This window comes from Typopeltis vanoorti, chromosome 3, assembly GCF_054136105.1.
Source record: "Typopeltis vanoorti isolate ZY-2024b chromosome 3, IOZ_Tvanoo_1.0, whole genome shotgun sequence".
NCBI lineage: Eukaryota > Metazoa > Arthropoda > Arachnida > Uropygi > Thelyphonidae > Typopeltis > Typopeltis vanoorti.
The window spans coordinates 72,416,524-72,437,660 of record NC_143551.1 but is presented as its reverse complement, the minus strand read 5'-3'; the positions used below and the strand labels follow the sequence as shown (position 1 = coordinate 72,437,660).

At 34.4% G+C, this 21,137-nt stretch overlaps 1 protein-coding gene across 1 annotated transcript in view; it reads right to left on the bottom strand.

Moving 5' to 3' along the window:
- LOC150108263 (protein Aster-B-like) overlaps positions 1-21,137 on the bottom strand; it is a 227,862-nt gene that overhangs the window by 203,737 nt on the left and 2,988 nt on the right. The window contains exons 2-3 of the mRNA XM_090415712.1: positions 11,895-12,015; positions 5,915-6,061 (exon numbers count right to left, since the gene is read on the bottom strand). Coding sequence (XP_090271838.1) covers positions 5,915-6,061; positions 11,895-12,015 — 268 coding nt within the window. The remainder of the gene's footprint in view (positions 1-5,914; positions 6,062-11,894; positions 12,016-21,137) is intronic.

The following is a 21,137-nucleotide window of genomic DNA, read 5'->3' as shown; positions in this document are numbered from 1 at the left end:
AATACTGTTGGAAATCTCATCGTGCAAAGAGTTCATAATTTTATATTTACAAGCACTGAATTGAAAGCCATTATCATTGGCCCACAGTTCCAGCATACTGGAGTCATGTCATTCTGTGATGCATATTAAGTAGAGTCCTTCATTCCCTGCATATATTTGGCATCATAAATCAATTAAACACCAGTCGTTTCCTTCTCAATATCATTAATGTAGAGATTGAAGAACAATAGTTCAAGCACGAATGCCTAGAGTACACTGCTGGTCAGGTTAAATACGGCAGATTTACCACACTCAATACCTCTCCAACAGCTATCCTTTTATTCAAGTCAATAGTTCATATTCCATTCCTAAAATCTCCAATTTATGCAGTCTTTCATTCCGTGTGGCATCCTGCTAAATGCTAAGGCATTTAGCAGGGTACTGCAGTATAAGATATAAGATACTTAAGTATAGCTGTCTGTAAATCCATTTCTTTATGCGAGTTCCTACCAACTTCCCTAAAATCTTCAGGACACCTCCAGAAATTCTGATAAATCAGCAGTTAAACACGTAATGTTTTGCACTACCCATGTAAAATACTATCAATCATCCTCTTTTTTCCTATTTCTGCGGTATCTCTCCACTGCTGAGACTCAATTTTACAACCAGTTGACGGACCTAACCAAGTTCATTTTTATATTCCTTTAGCATTTGTGCTGATATACCATCTGTTCGATTGCCAATAATGCCTAATTCTTAGCCAGGTTATGTAACAACTCTAGAAACTCCTTGTGTTCTGCTATCTCTTAATCCAACATAGTAGTAGCAATACATCATGACTAGGCTGACCATACGAACCGTTTTGAACGGGACAGTACCGTTTTTTTTTTTTTTTTTCATATTTTCCGGCCGTCCCGTCGTTTTAATCAAAATGTCAATTTTATCCAGTTTTTAATAAAAACTATAAATATACTTTAATATTGATCAATCATAAATTATTATTCATAACCTATAATCGTTTGTGGATCAGTGGACCCTCATAAAATCTATAATTGATAGACGGGTACAGATTTTTTCTGAAATGAGCGAAAAACGCCTAGACATTCAAAACTTTTGTAATATTGCAAAGCTTATTCTTTGTCTTTCGGGAAGTAAAGCACCTGTTGAGAGAATATTTTCTGTTATGAATCGTCATTGGTCAAAGGAGAAATCTAGATTAAGTGTTGAGACAATGAAGGTTATGTTATTTGTAAGACAAAATTGTGTGATGGAGTGTGAGAAGTGTTATGATAAACTGCTGAAAGACCAAAATTTGCTGCGTAAGATCACTTCATCGGAGAAATATTCATGATACGATCGTGGTGAAATACAGTCCCCCCACTATGTCTACTTAAATTTTTGTATGGGTTTTGTCACTTAAGAATACTGCTAAGCTCAATATGTTTATGTAGTAAAACTTTTTTATCGTCTTACTTTTTCATGAATACAGAATATTATTACATAATCCCCGTCCCGTTTTTGTCTCGAGGAAATATGGTCAGCCTAGTCATGATACATACCAGGTTGATATATTTTGGAGATATAAACACAATCAGATGCAATTGTTCATTATCTAAAAATGACATGGGTTCCTGACAGAAGCGTGAGCTCTTCATTCCGAAAAGTTATTCTTCCCCATTCATTCCTTTCTTTACTGGCATCATGATGATGAAATTCTTTTCAGTTGCTTTTATCCTGTATAGCCAACTTTTTTCATACTCCGACTTGGTTTCTGTACATAACAAAACTATTCTGGCCTGAGTTTTGTGTATTTCATAACTCATCTCATCCTCATTAACAGGATATTCCATCCACATACATCCTTTCAGATACTACATCGTTTAAGCATTTTTTTCAATGTAGATCCTTCCCATTTAGTAACTGAATGCCGTGGCAATCGACATACTATTCCTTTGATTTTGTAATAATTTCGATTTTTGTAGTTCAGCACGCAATGTTTGCTAATTGGAACATCCATATGCGTATTTACTACGTATAGATATTCCAGGTCAGTACAATAATCACTGTTATCAACTGCTGAAAAAACAGTTACATCCTTAACTGAAACGCCTAACATTATGATGAAATCTAACACTCTTTAATTTTGACTGCCTTCTTTAACATGCTGATTCAGGAAGTTGTCTCTCAACAGCAAAATAAATTTTACTTCATTTTTATCATGGGTTTTCTCTGCTACCAATCAATGTTTAGATGATTTAAGTCACCATAATGACTTCAACCATTCGTTATCATTGCCTTAAGTCACCATTACTCTTACCTTAAATCACCATTACTCGCTTAGTACCCATCATGATAATTTAGCGATGCATTTCAAAACCCGTAGTTACTGAATCGCCAGGTCAACGGCAACATTTCGCTGTATATTTCATCCTAAGAGTTTCCACTTCGCACTACGTAGCCTCAAACTCATTACATGGGAAATCACAGTTTCACGAGTTTCTACCCTAACTGCATTCATATCATTCGATATCATTATCAGTCCCAAATCATTACCCTCTCCTGTCCCAAATATACTATATCCTTTATAATCGATTCCAGTTACTACATGATTCTGAGAACCAGGTTTCACTAATAACAACAATCATAAGAGGCCATAACGTCTTCACCCAGGCAACAAACACAACTCCTTTGTTCATGATGATCCTGGCATTTGTTACATAAACATAACAAGACTTACATATGCAGTCTTCTTGGCTTAATTGAGAAGTTTTCTCTTTCCTGTTATCGTTCACTCTCAAATCGTCTGAGCCCAATGCATAGTGGTTCCTCTTTACCATATTCATAACTATGGTCATTGATATTTATATCATTATTTCATTCGCTTACCTTAGCTGCACTTACCCACATTCTTATCATTCTCATGACGATCTAGTTTCTCTGACTCTGCTCTGCATTATGAAAAGAATTCATTCCGAAAAATAATTTCTTCAGTCTTCTGATGCCAAATTCATTCTAGTGCACTCTATACCCTATCACAGGAGTGGGCAACCTTTTTAAGTGTACGTGCCAAAATCGCCAAATTTTTGATGTAAAATTTTCTCAAGTGCGAACCGAAATTTTAGGGAACATATTATTATTTGGTGTCTTTTAAGTACTGGGAGAATCTTTTTAAATAATCAAAAATCACACTAGAGCGGAAAAATCAAAGAATATTGTAAAAGTGATTATCGTAAGTCATGTAAGATTGAATGAATGTAAAATTTAGTGATGGAATTTTTACTTAAAAGTCTTTCTGTTCTGTTGATAGCGTGGATATTTGAACAATAGCTTTTAAGTGTAATTCTAGTTGCCATGCACAGTCACAAAATTTAAAGACGCATTTGTTAACAGCAGAAAAAGAGTAAACAATAATTCTGAATTTTTTGTTTTTGTTTTTTTATAAAGATCAATCAGACATAAGTTTTTTCAAGTTTTCCCAATATATTACAGTGCACAATCTCGTAATCGTTTTACTTGATTAAAGCACAATAAAAGAAGATAAAATTGAAGATATTATTTTATTATTTCTTAATCCCTTACGAGTAATACATAAAAATTACAATGAAATAAAATGTCATTTTACCTGCATAATATGTTAAACAGAAGTTAATCTTTACCATTTTAGCAGAAAACATCAAATCAAAACTAGAGAAAGAAAAATAGAAAGAGAAAGAAAAATACTGATGACTGATAATTTATATCAGGTTTATATTTTGTAACTTTTGGAGATATGCATGCGCTACTAGTTTCATCTGTAAAGCTTCTCCTATTACGACACTTACCACAGTTCACCACTGAGAACAATGATTCACAAGAATATGTGGATGCAAAAATGGATAGTAATGATGCTACAAGGGTTTTTAAACATACAAAAGTTTCTGGAATAGTATTCCAAGTCCTTAGTACCTCATTTTCCGCACTTCTCTCTGTTACTCCCGTCTCTAATCGCGCCTTTTCAATATTTTCCAAGTCAACTCTGAGGTCAACAAATTTCTGCCTCCAAATTGAGCTACTTTGAAAATCAATCAACTGCATTTCAAAATCATCCATATTTATCCACGAAAACATCTGCAAGTTTAATTCACCCAGTTTTATAGTGTCTGGAAACTTAATGAATATTGCAGTCTCTTCTAATTCTCTGAAATTAACAAATCTTAGAGAGAACTGCTCAACAGTTGACACGGTGACGTTTAAAAACAGCTTTTAAAGATATCGGCAGTCTGTTTTGTCATTTTGGAGATCATTGATGTATTTCTTTAGGTTTGGAAAATATCTAAATCTCTGACTGTCTACATCCTTCTTTAATACTCCTAGTTTCATTTCAAATGCCTTTGTGTTATCAAACATAACATCAAGAGTATTACCAGAGACCTGTAGTTTAAGGTTCAAGTCATTTAAATGTTTGCAAAAATCTGCAAAAAATATCAGTTTACAAACCCACACGATGTCATACATTTCTTTATGACATTTGTTGATTAGTCAAAAGAGATTTATCTGATCCAGTCATTCATAAAATCGTTTCAGAACAAGATTTCGACCAAGCCAACGAACATTGACATTGTTGTAGATTATTAATCTTTTGTACATCGAATCCACCTCATTCAATAGATTCTGAAATTGTCTTTTATTTGAAGCACGTGCAGAAATGTAATTAACAACCTTGGTTACTGTTTGCATCACTTCTTGAAATTCCTTAAGGCCAGCTTTTGCACACAAACTCTCCTCATCTATGACGCAATGAAAACCTATCAGAAGATGTTGGATATGCATTTATTTATTTAATTATTTTCAAGGTGAGCCTTGGGTTGCGTGCCGGAAAAAAGTCGTTGGCGTGCCGCGTTTGGCACGAGTGCCAAGGGTTTCCCCACCCATGCCCTATTGTAAAAGTCTTTTCTACCATCAAACTCGTTCCAGAAGTCCAAAAACTCACATCCATTTATTGTACAGCTTGCCCATGGAATCATTTGCTACCATGATCCTTAACTCAACACTATCATATCTTGGTAACAGACTAAAAAATTTCACACTCACATTCTTCTTTCTCGCTTCTTCACATCCTCGTATTTATAAATATTTAAATAATTTGTTTCTAAAAGCTAGCATCCCGTTTATTTTTCTTTTCCGTTTCTCAATTGTGTTCGTTACATCATTTATTTTCACTTCCTTGAAATTTGAAGTAGTGAGTCCTAGCGCAAATCTTATGTTCGAATCTTCTATTATATTACATTTTTTCTTTATATTGCTTAACATTATTATTATCATCATCAACATTGTTCATTGGCATCCAACTAACATTCGTGCTTTGCGGTCTCATATTTTTCTGCCTATTTTTCTTATCTTGAATTTTTTTTAAACTTTTCTCATCATTCCCTAACTCTTGTATCGATTCTCTAATAATTTCTTTTAACCTAGAAAATTATTTTTGATCTTCATTAGTTCATATTCGTCTAGTTTTACTTTATTTTCCATATCTTCTTTATGCTGCGTATTTCATGCAATATGGTTACTATTGTAATAATTAAATTCATTTATAATATCTGTATCAGAGGTGATCGGGTGTAATTTTAGACTTTTCAACTAAATGTGCGAAATCTATTCTCTTATGAGGAAGGGGAATGATGGATTTTTCTTCATGGAAAACAAGGAAAGTGGACACAGAACACATGCAGTTAACAGACATAACATACTGGTCTTGCAGCCTTCTTTGAATTGCCTAATCACAATTAAACTTATCTACTATAATTCTTACAATTGAAGTTTATTTTGATGACGGAACAAAAACGGGAAAGGTTAACAAATTCCTTGGAAAGAAATGAAAAATTCTTATAACTACTTTTGAGCAAAAACATTTAAAAAATAGATTCTAATGATATACATACTATAACAATAACTTTACCTCTTGTCTGTCGATTATTGTGCACATCTTCGAGAAAACTACTGGAATCGCTAAATATCAAAGAGAACGCCTCATCCACAGAAAGGGGAAGCAACATATTTAAAATCACTTTTCCTCCAAACTCTTCACATTGACATGTTGTACCACCTAAGAAAGAACATTAACTATTAACAAAATCCAGAACTGTTCTTTAAGTTAAGAACTGTGTACAAACAGCACTTACTGGGCTAGCTTTACCGTTGGAATTTTATATTAAAAAATAAATTAATAAATAAACTAATGCTATTGGGAGTTATATTATTAGAGGACATTGACTGTAGAATGATTAACGGGTATCACGTTTTCCATTTCGTCTCTCTAACTCTTGGATAGCTTGAAGAATTGTGATTAATTTAGATCGAGAGATTATCCATAAAAGTTATCGTCCAGATACGATTTAGTTGTCTTAAAATCATATTTGGATGAAATTTTACTGTGAAAGTTATTTAGTTAATATGAACTTTCACTTTAAGAAGACTGAAAGAAAGCACTAAAATCATGTTGTGCACTTTTGTTCTCGTTTGCATTTTTTTTATGAGAAGCTATCACATCCAAGAAAAAATAATCCAAATTAATAATAATTCCAAACGAAACTATCTTCTCTTTGGCTATCATTTCGTTTGGAACTATTATTTCTTTCTATTAACTGATTATTATTTTTACTTTATTTTATGCCTCCTGGAATATGTTAACGAGTTCTGCGACGATTAATAATAAATAAATAAATTGCCGGTGTAGCTCAGTGGAAGTGGCGCTTGCATCTTCTGCGCTTGGTCGCCGATTGGAGGAACTTTTTCTAAGCCTTTCTTCGACCGGTTCCCGAGTTAGTCGATCTCCGGCCCAAGCAAGCGGATTTTTCCTCCATGAAACTCGGGTTTTTCATCCCATAAACTCAAGAAAATCGACCGTAGTACTCACATTATTTCAGACAGTGATATATCTTGTTAGGGTTAGGTACCAAGAGATGGCAGCACTTGATTGCCAGCCTCTTCATCGGTGGCTGCTATAATTAGTGATAGACATGAGCCAGCTATCTCTGATTGGCTACCGCTGGAGATTGAACTGTCCACTCAGTCTCCAAAAGCTAGATAGGGTAGAAAGGCCTCGCCTATTCCCTATAAGGGAATAAAAGGCGTTAGTTTATTTATTTATTTTATAAATAAATAAAAAACACTTGATAAAAATGAGATATCATGACCTTGTAACTGAGAACAAGCCTGATTTCTTTTCTTTTTTTTTTTTACAATTTTTCTTTGTAATTTGGATAAGAAGGTATCGAAATTAAAAGAAATAGAAAATGTTTAACTTTTTATGGGTTTTAATAGTTGATTTGTCAGCCTGGTTGACCAAGGTGGTCAACCAACTTTCCAACAAACAGGTCGTGGGTTCGAATCCCGCCGTGGTCATGGATGTTTGTGATTGTCTTTAGCTAGGAGATGAATTTCATCACCTGGTGTGTGAAACCACCGACCCGCTTTTTGGAGACCTGACGTGGATTGAAACAGTTCCATGTTTGGTTTCTAGATCTCTGTAAAAATAAATAAAAAATTATAAAAAATATATATAAAATTGATTAAAATGGGGGAATCCTTAGCCCACGTGGTATAAATGTACTATAAGTTACTAATAACCTTTCATGGGTGGGAACTACATAAAAAAATAATAATAATCTATCTGCATGTGCCAAATTACGGTAGAATTAAAACACACACACACACACACACACACACACACACACACACACACACACAGGGGCAGGCCAAGGGTATTTGCTGCCCAGGTGCAAACTTTTATGGGCTATCCCTAATACTGCATTGTATAATCCAAATCAAATATTAGCTACACAAAATGTCACCCTATCAATGTTGCGGCCTGGGTGCGGTGCATCCCTTGCACCCTCGGGTTGGCATAGCCCTGCACACACACACACACACACACGCGCGCGCGAGCGCGCGCGCGCGCTTACAGGTACAAATTACGTCGTGCGATCATAATTCGACATGTATGCCCGTTATTCCCTCCTACACCAAGAAAGATTAAACTCGTTGCTTCTATTCGGAAAGGAAATGTAAGTTTTAAATATATGAGTGGTTTCATTTGCCAACTGTTTTAGCAATGCAAGCTTTATACTTTTGGATGGCGCACATGAGTTTATGAGCTTTCATTTGTTTTCTTTGTAGAATTTATTTTATTCCCATTACAAGCCAGATTCAAACATTTTCCTAGGTATTGCATTTAAACTAATAATAATAATAATAATAATAATAATAATAATAATAATAATAATAATAATAATAATAATAATAATAAAGAAATAAAAAAGTATTAAACAGAATTAATATTATATTTATGTAATAAAAGAAAATAATTAACATTTGCAGGCAGAGGTGGATGGGAGTCTACACTCTCAATCTAACAGGATATGGGTTGAAATGCCTGAAGTGGCTTGGAAAAGTTCCATAGTCAGTTGCTACAGCAGATGATCATATTATATACCCATTCACTCACCCATTACTAAATTCAAAATAGGTGTGCAATCTTTATATATACAGGGCTCGATAAATTATGCCAAATCTTACTAGCTAATCCCCCCTCTCAAAAAATTACTCGCCAAAGACCCCCCCCCTTTTGATATGTCTCAGTAAGCACCAGGTGTTCCATAACTTGATCAATGATGCTGCATGGATCGATGTTCTTTTAAAGTTAAAAATATTTTGTTTAAAATTATTTTTTATTAAATAAAAATATTTGATTTTGTTCAGTCGTCAGCTACTTGCTAGCTGACAAAATCTACTCGTCACGGGCGGTGGGATGAGCGTAGTTGTCGAGCCATTCCCTCCACAGGAACCAAAAGGGCGATTCCTAACCATGTGTAACTACGTTTTAATGGCACAAAGAATAAAATCAATGTTTACACGATTTTGTTTTTTTCCTTGTTTACACTGATGAGTTTTGTTTACAGTAATGTTTACAGAAGCACCATAGGGACAGACTGTGAAAATAATGTGGTTGTTTTGAACGCAGAAGAAACCATGAAGAGTCCATGAAGAGGGTGTATTATGTCTGTTAATTGCGTGTGTTCTTGTGGCATGTTTGCCTGCTTTGAAGGAGGTTGAAAAATCGGAATTTCAGGGAGAACACATTGGCAGATAAATGTCCATCTGCCTGGTGCCTACTGCATATTTGAATTTATGTTTATAGATTGTGTCGGAATATTTAAGAGGGATTTGGCGAAAGTCCATTAGTTGTCATTCATGCAGACCTGAATATCGAGGTCTTAAGCAAAACAATTTTGCTTAACTTGATTTGATGAAATTCTTTATAGAATAAATGTGTCTATATGAAAGTAACAGTGCTGGTACACATAGGATCATACAAAAATTTCACATACTCTAGAGCAGGGATGCACAAACTTGTTAAGGCCGAGGGCCGCATAGTTCCACTGTTACTTATGGGAGTGCCTCCAAAAAAAACTTGAAAGTTATCTACCATATATTGTTTATTTTATTTATACCTATCATAATTGTTACAAAAAAAAGATAATAAAAAGTAAGTGAATTTAATCTGATGCGTGATATTGCATTGATCTGACAACTGTTTTGATATTTGGTTCGAGTTTTGTAGTAGCCAACCGCAAAATTTATTCTAAATTTTCATCAGTCGAGCGGTTCCTATTTTTCGATTTGTTAGTATTCATGACTGAAAAAGTTTGTTCACAAATATATGTTGAGCCAAAGAGGCTTGCACATTTTAATGCATTATCTAGCAACCATTTATAATTGTTTTTACGACACAACGATAGAAGTTTAATAAATTGCCTTCGTTAAATTTATTTCGCAGGCTCTCATCGTTTTGAATGTCGATGAGTTCAAGCTGTGCTGATTCGGGTGCATTTTCGGGCAAAATGGCAAAAGGATTGCTAAATAAATTTAGCAACGGTTTCACTTTTTTAAAATCAGAAAACCGATCCTTGAAGGCTGATATCAAGTTATCAATCTTTTCAACATACACAGTCTTGAAGTTGACATTGAACTTTTCAGAAACTTTCTTATAATTAGGAAAATGGATATAATTCCCTGACTTCAGTTGGATTTGAAATAGATTTACCTTGCACTGAAAAGACAAAATGTGGCCGTAAAGTTGAGTAACCAATTGATCTTTGCCCTGAAGTCGCGTATTTAACGTTTTTAAATGATTGGTAATCAACCAGAAAGGCTAAGTCACATAACCAATCCGGATTTTTTACGTTAGGGACATTTTTGTTTTTTTCAGTCATGAAGATTTCAATATCATCAATTAAATTTAGGAGCCGCTCCAATGTTTGTCCACGACTTAGCCACCTGACTTCTGTGTAAAAAATTAAGTCACCATATTCACTTTCAATGTCTTTAAGAAACTTTTTAAATTGTCGGTGATTAAGGCCACGGGATTTTATAAAATTAATCGTTGAAGCAACAACTTTCATAACATGTTCAAATTCAAGTTTCTTAGGGCACAAGCTCTCCTGGTGGATTATACAGTGGAATTGTATCAACTCATCCTCGTGCCGTCCCAAATGTTGTTTCAATAATGTTACCAATCCAGAATTAGCTTCTATCATGGAAGGATCTCCGTCAGTCGTGATACCTGATAATTTTGTCAGATCTAAATCAATTTTGGAACACTGTTCCAAAAGCCCAGTGAACATGTCATTAACTTTCGTTTGATCTGACAATGAACTCATTGTCAGATCATTGTCAGACAATGAACTCATTCCAATCAGCTCCTCACTTACCTCAAACTCTTGCGTTATTGCACGTGCAAATATTAACAACTGGGCTGTGGAAGTAATGTCAGTTGATTCAATAGCTAATGAAAAATAGGCAAATTTCTTTGAATAAAATATTAATTGGTCCTTTACATTTTCCGACATTGCAGTAATTCTTCTTTGCACAGTCATCCTGTTTAACTGAATTTTCTCAACATTTTTGGCTGAGTCAAGACAAATTTTTTTAGCAGCTATCTCAAGGCAATCTTTAACGAAATCTCCGTCTGTAAATGGTCAGCACCTTTTTGCTATAAGGCGAGATATTTCTGTTGCGATTTCCGAATCTCGAATAGGTTTTGTAACCAACACTTGCTGACCTGTCAATTCTCGTTCAAAAATGAAATCTTTTGTTTACATAGTTCTTCGGGTAGATTTGAAAATGTAGAATGCAGACTTTCGTGGTGTCTCCTTATATTGTATTCTTTTGGTATGGCTACAGCACTTTTGCAAACAAGCACACGATATTATGAAACGACTGCACAAAACCATATTTTTCGGTCCAGCTATCCTAAAACTGCCGTTTTTCATCCTGTAGTTTGCGTTTCCTACTTGTCCCTGCTTTATCCGTTGTAGAATTTATTTTTTACCGTTTCCTAGGGGTGATAATTAATTGTAGCAACCGCACCTACGAAAACAAAATACTCATATGACAAATAGACGAATTATAAAATTTGTTAACATTATTACTAACTGATTATCGTAAGTAGACAGGCAATCGTGACGTCACAGCTACTTTGCTTTGCATATGTACCATTTTAAAAATTACCTATCATGTAACTTGTTAAAATTAAAATAATACACGGTGAGGTTGGCGGCCAGCAAATCAACGGAGGGCCGCATGCGGCCCGCGGTCTGTGCATCCCTACTCTAGAGTGACGAATTAAAGCCATAACAAGATGATCGTGTTCTATAAGAGAACGAGTAAATTATTTTAAGGAAATATGAACACACGATTCTTATGTAGAAACGCACAAAAATTTGTTAATAGTGTACCGAATTACTTAAGTCATCAAGACCTGCTTTCATAACATACGTTATTTTAAATTTATTTCAGGTTTGTTTCTGCGAGTTTCCAGCATATATTGAAATATCATACATCAGTGAGTATATTTCATTTTTATTCTAGAAATGTACCTTCACTGTTATCTTCGCTGCTAAAAGATAGTTTCGAACTCTCTCTAGATCTTGAACGGTAACTAGAAGTTGGAGTTTCCGTAATGCTGCCAGGATTATCGTCCCCATTTACCATTGTCACCTGAAAAGTAAAAAATGATAAATAAATAACAAATAAGTGTATTAATTTAATACCTTCTCATTTCTATAGAAATTTATCCTTCTTTGACAGTTTTCAGTTTATTCAATCTCTGGTCGATCCTCTTTCAACAGTATTATCAGTTTGTCGCAAAGATTTCACTGCATTGTACATCAATTGGGTGGTTTGGAATACGGCGAAAGCAACTAAAGCTATAACTATAGATTATTTGGAGTATGGCTAAGCAACTAAATGCATGAAGACAGTGTTTTATTGTCTATTAATCAAATGTGTTCTTCTGCCCGGTTTGTGCCAAGAAAAACTCAAGTTTCCAGGAAGAAACCTTATTATTGTAGAAGCCTCTTGCTGAGTCTATCGACGATGAAAAGCCTTTTGATTGGAAAGCCCTTCTATAAGATATTAGTGTTCTAAATGAACTCAGGTCTTTCCATCGAATGGGCATTGTCGATACTGAGCCACGGAGGATATAAAGCTATGAGAATAGTGATCATGTCTGTTAACTAAGTTCTTCGGTTGTTTTGCATATTTTGCAGGATGAAAACCCAAGTTTCAGAGAGGAAAATCCTCCCATCTCTACATGAAACCAATTAATTCATCTTCTGGCTGAAAATCCCTCACAATGGTTAGGTTTCCTGGTTTTCTATAAATCGCAGGGATGAAATGAAAAATAGTTTTCCAAAATGAGTTTTGTTTACTCATTTATTTAATCTTTTACTATTTGGATACGCATTTCTCTTCTTCCTCTTTATAGCTTTTATCCCGCTTCGTGCAGGATCCGCTATGATTATGTAACACCCCAACTGGCTTGTCGCAGAATCTGGCGTTTGGAGGGAGGCAATTTTTATGACTGTAGATATGTGTGTTGACGGGACTTGCTTGTTCTTGAGCCGAAAAAACGAGTTTCCGGGTGAAACAACTCCAATCTCCATATAAGACTGGCTAACTGACTTTTAGTCGAAAAAGACCAGATAAAGGTTCCTCACGTCTTGGACAGAAATCGAATCCAGGTCTTTCCGACTTTGTCTATACTGACTGAGCTACGGAGGCTCTATTTGGATACGTATTTAACAGTATTAAAGCACTCATTGGTCATCAGTGATAGTTAGTTGGAAAAATAAATAAATAATAATATTAAGGTTGAGTATGTTAACCATTTCATTTCAACATCAACTCTTTGTGATGTTGAGTTTCTCAACTATTTGATATTATCCAGCCAGCATTCCTAATGTTCCATCTACGAAAAACTTCCAAATTAAGATTAGATAAGAGTTATTGCACGAGTTTCAGACGTTAAACTAAACAATGTTTTAAAACCCATTCTTGATCATTATCACAGTTGCATTATGCGCTACTACAGTATTGCTAAAATCGTTAACTGTATCCTCTGAATCATCTGAAGTGTTGTATCCTTTGACGCCTTTTCATCTTTCAGAAGGATTAGGCGATGTTCATTTAGACATTACTTCCCTCCCCCCCCTCTCTCTTTTCTAAATCAGTAGCAGCCGGCTCTATCTTTCACCGTCATCTGGTGTGTGTGTTCTAAGGGAAAAAAAAAAAAAAAAAAAAAAAAAAAAAAATATATATATATATATATATATATATATATATATAAAATAATCATATAAGTATTAACTTATTTATATTACACACTGTGCTCGGACAATACCTTTCAGATAGGTGATGAGGCAGCTGGCAGACGACTGCAGCCAGCCATCTAATTCTATTAATCATAACTAGAATTATTGTATATTCCATGGTCAATTATTTGTGAGTTAATTGATTTAAAAGCCAAAGTTTGTTAGTTAGTGTTGTTGGGAGGAAATAAACTTCATTTACTTATGTCAAAGTTTAACTAACTCACGATCGGCTGAAAAAGAAATAAATAAAATGAAAATAAATAAATAAAGGCTTCCAAAAAAAACGTCTTAGTTGACTATTTGACTTAGATGACTAGAATCTAACCTACAAGTCTTTGTAGGCTACAAGTCAAATATATATATATATATATATATACACACACACACACACAGGACCGGCGGATAGTATTTCTCTTGTGTGTGCGATTAATGTTCGGCGCCTTTCCAAAAAAGTTTTTTTTTGAATAAAGTGTGAATAAAATGAACAGGAAATGAAAAACAAATGAAAACCGCTTTACAGTATAATGTTACCTATGGATTAGTCCTGCTTATACAAATTTTTTCAAGTTATATAAATTTTCAAAATGAACGTGGATGTTTAGCAGAATTCAAAATCGTATCTTTGGAAAACAACCAATGCATGCTCTGGTTTTTTCGATTCTGTATTTTGTCAACATCCATCCATCATAATAAATAATAATATTTGGTTAACCGATCAAGTGTTGATCAATATTTTATTAATTAACTGGACCAACTAGTTTCGCCACACTTATCTGTTGGCTTCTTCAGGGAACTAACATATAGGTTTAAACACTCACGATTATGCGTAACTGCAAAACTGACAAGAATAAAAACTGACTAGAATAATTACAAATGAAATAGTATCGAACGTGAGTGAAACACGTATCGCGTGTACAAGATCAGCTAGCTGTTGCTGAGGGACCTTCTGTAGTTTGTATTAAAGTTCATTTCTTCCGTTTTTAATACTGCCAGAGATATGGAAAACCCTAATCAGAGCCTTAAAAACGGAAGAAATGAACTTTAATACAAACTACAGAAGGTTCCTCAGCAACAGCTAGCTGATCTTGTACACGCGATACGTGTTTCACTCACTTTCGATACTATTTCATTTGTAATTATTCCAGTCAGTTTTGCAGTTACGCATAATTGTGAGAGTGTTTAAACCTATATGTTAGTGCCCTGAAGAAGCCAACAGATAAGTGTGGCGAAACTAGTTGGTCCAGTTAATTAATAAAATATTGATCAACACTTGATCGGTTAACCAAATATTATTATTTACTATTTATGATCAAGAAAACAACCTTCATGATCTATCCATCATATTGTGTTTTATCAACGCGACTCTATAGTCGATAGCACATGGAGGTTTTTTTTTTTTTTTTTTTTTTTTTTTTGTCTAGTATCCGGATTTTAATCGGATCGGATGCATGTGGTCCAGCCCTTACACGGAACTCAACAATTAATCATAAGTTGATTTATGATACATCAAAAAATAAAGAACTGTTTTAGGTATATTTTCGTAAATTTTAATTAAAAATTACACTGATATAATCCAGGATACAATTTCAGAATTTATTTTTTCGTTTCTGGTAAGATATGAAAGGGCCCGAACGGAAGACGACTTACATTCATAATTATACTGTATGTACCATTCTGTACCATTCGTTGTTCGTTTAAACCCTTATCTCATATTTTTTGACATCTTTTAGGCGCTTTATATATATATATATATGTTAAAGATACCAAGCAATTTTAAACCTGGTTTTACTCCATTTCCCAAGTAAGCAAACAGACCAAAAGTCAAGTTTGCGCCTGCAATTGATGCAAGTCTAACTGATCCCACAGGTAGTGCAAGATCAGGGCAACTCGTGGTAAAGGTGGAACAAGCTCCGATCACTAATCTTAATATTTACCCTTAATGACAAAACACATCTCCAGGAAGGGGATGTATGATGTTTTGTATTAAAGGCAAGGGGCCACTACCCAGACCGGTTTCGACCTTTATTGAGGTCTCATCAGTGGGAGCTAGGCTAGAAATACAAAGATTTAGTAATACAGAGCTTGTAAGTATTTCACCAAAACAAGTTACCATAAGGTGTTTTGGCCCTTGCCTTTAATACAAAACATCATACATCCCCTTCCTGGAGATGTGTTTTGTCATTAAGGGTAAATATTAAGATTAGTGATCGGAGCTTGTTCCACCTTTACCACGAGTTGCCCTGATCTTGCACTACCTGTGGGATCAGTTAGACTTGCATCAATTGCAGGCGCAAACTTGACTTTTGTTCTGTTTGCTTACTTGGAAAATGGAGTAAAACCAGGTTTAAAATTGCTTGGTATCTTTAACATATTTATACCCAAGGTAAAAATACTTCCTACATATATATATATATTTTTTTTTTACTTACATATATATATATTTTTTTTTACCCTCGAGATTTAAGTAAAAAGGTTCTAATATAAACACACTACTAGTTTTGGCCTGTAACAGCCTTCTTCAGGTGACATTATAAAAGAAGAAAAAACACTAAACATTGAGGGTTAAAAGACTATGAACAACATAGACTTTCGAAATGAGAAAGAAAGAACACATAGGATATGTCAGAAATAACAGACAAGACATTTCAGGCCTTTCATGCCACTTTGCCTCTACTAACCATCACATTGAGTGGGATAAGAGCCTTATGCCATACATAGAAGATAACTACCATTCAAGAACCTTTAAAAAAGCAGCTACAGTCTCCCGTAAAACTGAAAACCTAAACAAGAATCACGGTCTAATTTTACCAGAAATTTGGAAAACTTTAATCAGATCATTAAACATCAAAGAAATGAACTTTCATAACAATTACGTCATGAGCCATAACGAATAAATCAAATTAACAAGACACGCACATTGTCACGCACAATACCAATTTTTTTGTATGAATTAGAACCATCAGTTATAACCTAGTCTGCAACCTTCATTTTAGCTTACTAGTTTGTATTCGCTGAGGATGCCAATAGAAAAATTGGCGAAACATGTAGGAGGATAAAATAAAGCTACTTGACAAAGATTATATAAAAAAAGTGTAATAGTCTTAACATAGACAGTCTTTATACATAATTAGCATGAAAACGTTGTAGTTGTATTTGAAGCTGTTCTTTCGTTTGTTGCATTGTTGGGAGAGTGCGGGCTTGCTGCATCACGTGAACGCCAGTAAATGATTACAGCTGAATGACTATCTGGGAGGTTGTAGCTTAAATTGTTATTTAGATGAACAGGATTGAAGATGATTTCTCTACATTCCCCAATTTTTCTCTCTACTTCGTCACTGCAACGGAAGATGTTAGTAGATTTTTCCCAGCAGACTTTGTGACTTTGGTTATCATTAGGATTAGCCGAGAAAAGGATATGACTTGATAATGCACTCGCTCGCTGTCTCTTGTAAGTAATGTCTCTCATGTGTTCTTCCATACGCATTTCGACAGATTTGTCTGTCTGCCCAAAATAACGAATATCGCAATCACATAATATTTTATATACACCAGGGTATTTGAGTTGATGATGACAAGGTTTTGGGTGGCTAATTAAGGAAAACGGATCTTTGGAAGTGGAGTGAACAAGGTTCTGATATTGTATTTTCTTCGAACTTTTGCTAATTTATGTGAAACAGAACCGAAACTAGTAGTGTGTTTATATTAAAATCTTTTTACTTAAATCTCGGTTCTAGTCATTTAATTCTTCATAAAACTATGTATGTTAACCGAGTCAATGATCATTCTGTCATCTATAACCTTCATGACGAGGCTTCTATTATCAATAATAAAAGAAACTTCAACAAGACACTAAAGAGGATTGGACTAAACATCAACAGGTTGGTCTTCTTAAAACGTTGCAAATTCCATGCTGTCTTTCCTAAATTTATATGCTTTAAAGAAAACATAACAACTGAACGTGCGAAGAGAATCTATCATAAAGCTAAATTAGACCTACTGTCTGAAAGAATCTCGGATACTAAACGAACTCTCGCTTTTCTTTTCAATAAAAAAAGAATCATAGCTGAAAAACTGGAAGAATCTCTAGATAATGAAAGTTGTCATACCTTTAATACATACTGTGAATCTCAAGCAGCCAGAATACACTATAATAACAAAGTAAATCTTATAAGTAAATTTGAAACATTAAAGAGATTACAAAATAATAGGAACTCAAAACCACACATCAATATTGACAAAGTCGTTATCAACAAATCATCCTATATACTTTCAGATGTAGAACAAACCATCCTTAGTAAAGGTCTAAACTTTATTCCTTCCCCAAAATTAATACCAAAGGAGACACTGCTTACAAAAATAGAAAAAGCTGCTTCTTTTCTCCCTCCACAAGATGCAAACCTTCTACGTATTGAATCAATCTTTATTATCAATAACGCAAAACCACCTGTAGACAACATTACTTCAACTGAACGCAAAGCTATTAAAAGTTTAAAAAACAAGAGAGATATAATCATCCTCCCTGCGGATAAAGGAAATGCAACAGTCATCCTGAACTCTGAAGATTACCAGAATAAAATGATTGAATTACTACATAATGATACCTACTCAATACATGAGAGAGATCCAACTCGTGAACTTCAAAATCGTACAAACAACTTATTAAAAACAACAACTGAATTATCCCGAAACGTTCGTTTATCTCTACGCTCTCTCCATCCGTTAATTCCTCGCATATATAGTGTTCCTAAAATCCATAAAGAGAACACTCGATTACACCCAATTGTAGAAGGTATCGATTCTCCTACATACAATCTTTCAAAATATCTTGCCAAATACCTAAAAAGTTTTTCAGGGAAGTCACCATCCTTTATCAAGAACACTACAGAATTTGTTACATACATCAAGGATATTACAGTTGATGAAAATGACATCATGGCTAGCTTGGACATAACTTCTTTGTTCACTAATGTCCCAACAGATGAAGTCCTAACATTACTCAAGGACAAGTTATTCAAAAAAATGTTAGTCTTGCTTACACATTGTCAGGTCCGGTTACTTCAAATATCAAGATAATATATACAAACAAAATCATGGACTGGCTATGGATAATCCTTTATCTCCGGTTCTTGCAAATATTTACTTAGAAGATTTTGAAACCGAGGCTATCTCTTCCTTTATTTTAACACCTAAAGTTTGGAAACGTTATGTGGATGATGTCTTCATTGTTTGGAGCCATGGATATGAATCCCTTATGGTTTTTTAGCCAACATCAAAGAATTAAGTTTACTGCTGAGCTTGAAATGAATAATTCCTTGCCTTTTCTTGATGTCAAACTGACTTGCTCTTCTGGTAAACTAAAAATATCGATATATAGAAAGCCCACACATACCAACAGATATCTGCACAGTCAGTCCCATCATTTCCCTCCTCATAAGCTTGGAATAATTTCCACCTTGGGATATAGAGCCCGTTCTCTTCTTGATGACCCAAATGAACTTCTTACAGAAATAAACCATCTGAAAACTTCTTTCGAAGTTAATGGATATTCCAAGAAAATCATTGACAAATTCCTTCTTAATCCTCCTAGACATCACTCAGAAGAAACAAATAGATTCAAAGGCAATATATCTATTCCTTACATAAGTACTGTTTCACATAAATTAGCAAAAGTTCGAAGAAAATACAATATTAGAACCTTGTTCACTCCACTTCCAAAGATCCTTTCCTTGATTAGCCACCCAAAACCTTGTTATCATCAACTCAAATACCCTGGTGTATATAAAATATTATGTGATTGCGATATTCGTTATTTTGGGCAGACAGACAAATCTGTCGAAATGCGTATGGAAGAACACATGAGAGACATTACTTACAAGAGACAGCGAGCGAGTGCATTATCAAGTCATATCCTTTTCTCGACTAATCCTAATGATGATAACCAAAGTCACAAAGTCTGCTGGGAAAAATCTACTAACATCTTCCGTTGCAGTGACGAAGTAGAGAGAAAAATTGTGGAATGTAGAGAAATCATCTTCAATCCTGTTCATCTAAATAACAATTTAAGCTACAACCTCCCATATAGTCATTCAGCTGTAATCATGTACCAGCGTTCACGTGATGCAGCAAGCACGCACTCTCCCAACAATGCAGCAAACGAAAGAACAGCTTCAAATACAACTACAACGTTTTCATGCTAATTATGTATAAAGACTGTCTGTGTTGTTCATAGTCTTTTAACCCTCAATGTTTAGTGTTTTTTCTTTTATAAAACACCTGAAGAAGGCTGTTACAGGCCGAAACTAGTAGTGTGTTTTGTATATATATATATATATATATATATATATATATTATTTGAATGCGCAACTAGTTTTGTCTTCTTGTCTTTTTAGAACACTTCAATGGATGCATAGCATGAAAATAGAAATACAAAAACATACATTACAAGAGAAACGTCTATAAATGAACTTGCAAGCGCATTGCTGAAATTTGAAGGCGTTCTAGACGCCATAGAATTGATGGCACGTTCAATTAAATATGTTTTCTTTCGAATTTGAAGTTAATGAATGAATGCAATCATCTCTTTGGAGGGGAAGAAAAATTAAATATGTGGTTGAGTTTCACAGAAGTCGTGAAACTCAATAACAGCAGGAAGTGGGGGTAAAGGATCCAATGGAAGTTTAAAGAACTCCCAGCAAAAGTGTTTTGTATGTTGGCTTTGGATGGGGGGGGGGATGATTTTTCACAATTACAGTGATACAGACTGACGTCAGCATATATGTATATATATATATATATCTATATATATATATATAACCTTAACCTTTTCAAACTCACGGAACACTTTTGATTATAAGAAAAATTTGGGGAACACCAAAAACATTAGGGTCATAAAACTAACAATAAAAATATGCATAGACTCGCCTTTTATAAAAATGGAACTTATTTTAATGCGATACTTCAGCTTGTCGGCTTTTGCAGGTTTCAGCAATATCAGATCTAATAGGTGATATAGCTACCCTCATCTCTTTGTCTATATTACTAAGTCTTTCCCACTTTTTAGTTTTTTATGGGTTAATATTAGAAACCGAGCTCACACAAATATGATGTTGAAAACTGTAACAATATTTTCAGTGCCCTTGTGGAGAGAGAGCTGAGTATTCGGCTTGCACCAAAATCCAAAATTCTTCAAGAGTCATTTCAGAGAATTTCATTTTTAGATTACGATTCGTTGACAAGATAACTAACTGTTGTTCTTCTTGTAACGAAAATTCCCAAGTCGATGTATTAACTGTGCCAAATGGATTTCATATCCATCATAACTGTGTGTATTTAAGGAAGGAAAGTAACTTGAAATATTTTCTTCCAATATTATTAATTGTTCTGTTATAACGGAAATAATTCCATCGAATTATTTCCGTTATAACAGAACAATTAATAATATTTTTATTCAGAGTAGCCAATTACACT